This window comes from Aristolochia californica, unplaced genomic scaffold (assembly GCF_029961685.1).
Source record: "Aristolochia californica isolate CCGP_79_NKW_82.1479 unplaced genomic scaffold, dmAriCali1.0.hap1 SCAF_11, whole genome shotgun sequence".
NCBI classification, from domain to species: Eukaryota; Viridiplantae; Streptophyta; class Magnoliopsida; order Piperales; family Aristolochiaceae; genus Aristolochia; species Aristolochia californica.
Window position 1 is genome coordinate 3,645,857 of NW_027181782.1, and position 3,009 is coordinate 3,648,865.

At 36.5% G+C, this 3,009-nt stretch overlaps 1 protein-coding gene across 1 annotated transcript; it reads left to right on the forward strand.

The window, feature by feature from the left end:
• The first annotated feature begins 477 nt into the window (after positions 1–477).
• Positions 478–2,712, forward strand: LOC137943501 (uncharacterized). Its single transcript, XM_068788998.1, has 7 exons — positions 478–493; positions 546–635; positions 681–700; positions 860–1,419; positions 1,668–1,736; positions 1,820–1,876; positions 2,240–2,712. The coding sequence occupies exons 1-7, from the start codon at positions 478–480 to the stop codon at positions 2,292–2,294; spliced, it is 867 nt and encodes a 288-aa protein (XP_068645099.1). The 3' UTR covers positions 2,295–2,712.
• Positions 2,713–3,009: the final 297 nt, after the last annotated feature.

Genomic DNA, 3,009 nt, shown 5'->3' on the forward strand with positions numbered 1-3,009 from the left:
GGTGATAGTTGTTTTACTTCAAACCTCAAAGACGATCAATCATTCGACCATTTTGGTTCCTTCAACATCTAATGTTGTTATTTGCCAATGAAATAAATACTATTGATGGATGTGTTTGTTCTTTCTTTTAGGTCTATTAAACTGATTATTATACATAAGTATGCTCTATTACAAAATTTTTTATTCCTCTATGATAGTTGTTCAATGGTATTAAGTTCATCACTATATTCTCTTTATTTATTTTTATAATTTTAAATGGAAGTTGGAGTTCGAACCTGGGTTCGAGCTCAAACTCGGATAAAATATTTGGGTTCGAGTTCGATTCAAATTTTATGCTCGAGGTTGAACTCGAAGTATTCAGATCAAGCCATGCTCGAACATATATAGGTTTAAGTTTTACTCAACTCGATGCCACCCCTACTTGTATCTTTTGTGCTCTTTTATTCAATATTCTTGTTTAAGACTTTTGCCTCCTAAATGGTGATTTTCCAAGGTTGTTGTGAGCACTTAGAATTTGTTATTCTACTGCATTAACTATGGTGTAGAAACTTTACCAACCAAACGTTTCGTTAATGGCAGCCAATACTCGGTAGTCAATGTGAAGATTTTGGAGCATTTTCTGTTTGGTGCACAAAGTATGTGGCCCCTCTAAATTACTAATTTTCACTTTCTTGTTTCAGCACGATGTGGTCTCACCCTAGTAACAAATTAAATTGTCATTAACGTGGATGAAGGATAGATCCATTTAAGCAAGTTTTGTTAGTTTTTTTTCATTAAAAAATTGGATGATAGTTACGCTAATGTTTCATATTACATGCAAGACTCTTTTGATGAAAAAAAACTGGGGGCCGGGGATTAGTCGTCAACGAATTGGAATGAATTCTCTCCGCATTACCTAGTTCATAAAAAAACTAACGTTAGTGTAAAAAGACTTGATTTGAAGCGAGATTACACCGTTTCATCTGCTCAGCCAAAAACTGGAGGAAAGGTGATTCCACGCGCGACCGCGCAGCTTCTTCCCCGCCCCGAAAGGAAAAATTTCTCATCAGTCGCTATTCTCCTCTTCCTCTCCCTCTGCCTTCGTCTCCGACAATTTTTTTCGCCCCATCTTCTTCCTCTCGTCTTTGCTCTCTCTGCTCCCTCTGCTTTCTCTGCTTTCTCTCGTTTTCATTGTCGGCTTCCTCTCGTCTCTCTCGGCTTCGCTCTTCCTTCTCCCTCTTTCGGCCTCCCTCTCTTCTCACTCTCGTCCTCCCTCTCCCTTCTCTCTCTCGCTCTTCTCTTTCCTCCTCCCCCCCTGATTTTCTTCGATTTAACCTATTACGGTTTTGATATCCTTCGATTTTCAACATTTAGGCGTCGATTTCTTCGATTGGGCTTAGATTTCCCCATTTGGCGATGGTTTTCCCCAAATTTCAGAAGGTAAGCCGAAACCCTAATTTTTTTTCCAACTAATTTAGTGTCGTATTTGATTTAATTTGATTTCTCCGAGGGAGATGGTGGAAAGAGACTGTTACGAGTTTGGATTGAGTGGGCTTGTCAAGAGGTCAATTTATTCCAGGAACATAGATTTTGCTCAAACATATAGTAGAGTTTAAGCAATTAAAATACAAAGATTCTCTCTTCCTGGCCAGAGTAAATTTTAGAAAATTGATAAAATTTCTTTCCAGCACTTCTCAGGTTACTCCACAGTTGCAGGGAATGGGAAGCAGTCGTAGGATTGTTAGTCGAATCATAAGGTAGTGCTATGTTTTATCAAACATTGCTGATCACTTGTTTGCTCACTGTAATTGGAGAAATAATGTTGCTTACTGTTAGACAGGGTTCTTACTAATGATGGTGTATATGATATGTCAGCGATTTGTTCCGAGCAAGTAAGGTAATTTTGTTTTCTTGATTTTCAGTTTAGGTAGACCCTGTTTGAGCTTCATGAGTTCTGATTGTCATTTGGTTGGTTTTGGTATGCCCCCATTTATACTGGATTAGCTATTTGATCAATGGCCTTGAAAAATTGCTAGACTGAACCAGTAAAGAAAGGATAAATTACTTGACAATGTATCAAGTTATAAAAAAAAAATTGTGAAAATGGTATTGTTACTCTTAAGATGGAATCCAGGTTGCAATTTTGAAGTGATGGTTGATCCAGGTTGCCCTGCATAGCTACTCCCTGCGGCATTATCATGTTCTTCTCTGTAATAAAATTAACAAGCTTTGCAATTTTAATCTCTGAAAACTCATGCAGGTTGTTTTCCACGGCTTGTGGATTTGGAAATGATGTCCTGGTTCCACCACTATGATGTACACTCAGAGCCAAAATCTGGTAAAACATGCTGCTCAGAAGCTGCTGCTACTCCCACAACCATCAGGGTTGTCTCCTTCTGAGGGGCAAGCTCTTCGGTAAAATAATCACTACAGTGATAGAATAATAGAATGCCATAGCAACTCAAATGTTAGAACATCATTTGGAGCTGAAAATTCCGATGATCAGTTTCCTTCTCTAAGGTTTTCTGCTCTGCCTGACCTTCTGACCTTCTCTCTTGAGCTTCTTATGAAGACTCGTGGAACTTAGAGGTCTAACCTTGTCTGAACAATTCCCACTTGTTTATTATCTTGGTAGTAGAGTTGTTTTAATTATTTGATGCACCATTGTCACTGTTGTAATTTTTTTTTTCTGGAACTTCTGGTTCCGTGTAATTTTGCTTTCAGTTTTGGCTACTCTCTTATGTACAATACTACTGCAAACTTTTCTGCAAAGTGTGATGAGATGGCAAAGAATGTCCTTATCAACAAGTAAAGTATTTCTCTAAACCATGCATAGCAGCTTATGTATTTTATTTTTTTTAATTTTTTAAAATAATTTATTCTAGTCACACGTAATTAGTATATTAATTTAGAATAAATTGTAATCATTAATTGGTTTAATTATCCAATTAATTAAACCATTATTTTTTCATTTTTTTGTTAATATATTATTAATTAATAATATGTAAAATATATATTATGTTATTGATA

Excerpts from the sequence above, each read along its gene's own strand:
- LOC137943501 (XM_068788998.1), top strand. Across the intron at positions 701-859 it reads CACGATGTGGTCTCACCCTA|TCGTCAACGAATTGGAATGA; the intron begins GTAACAAATTAA and ends GCCGGGGATTAG. Across the intron at positions 1,420-1,667 it reads TTTTCCCCAAATTTCAGAAG|CACTTCTCAGGTTACTCCAC; the intron begins GTAAGCCGAAAC and ends ATTTCTTTCCAG.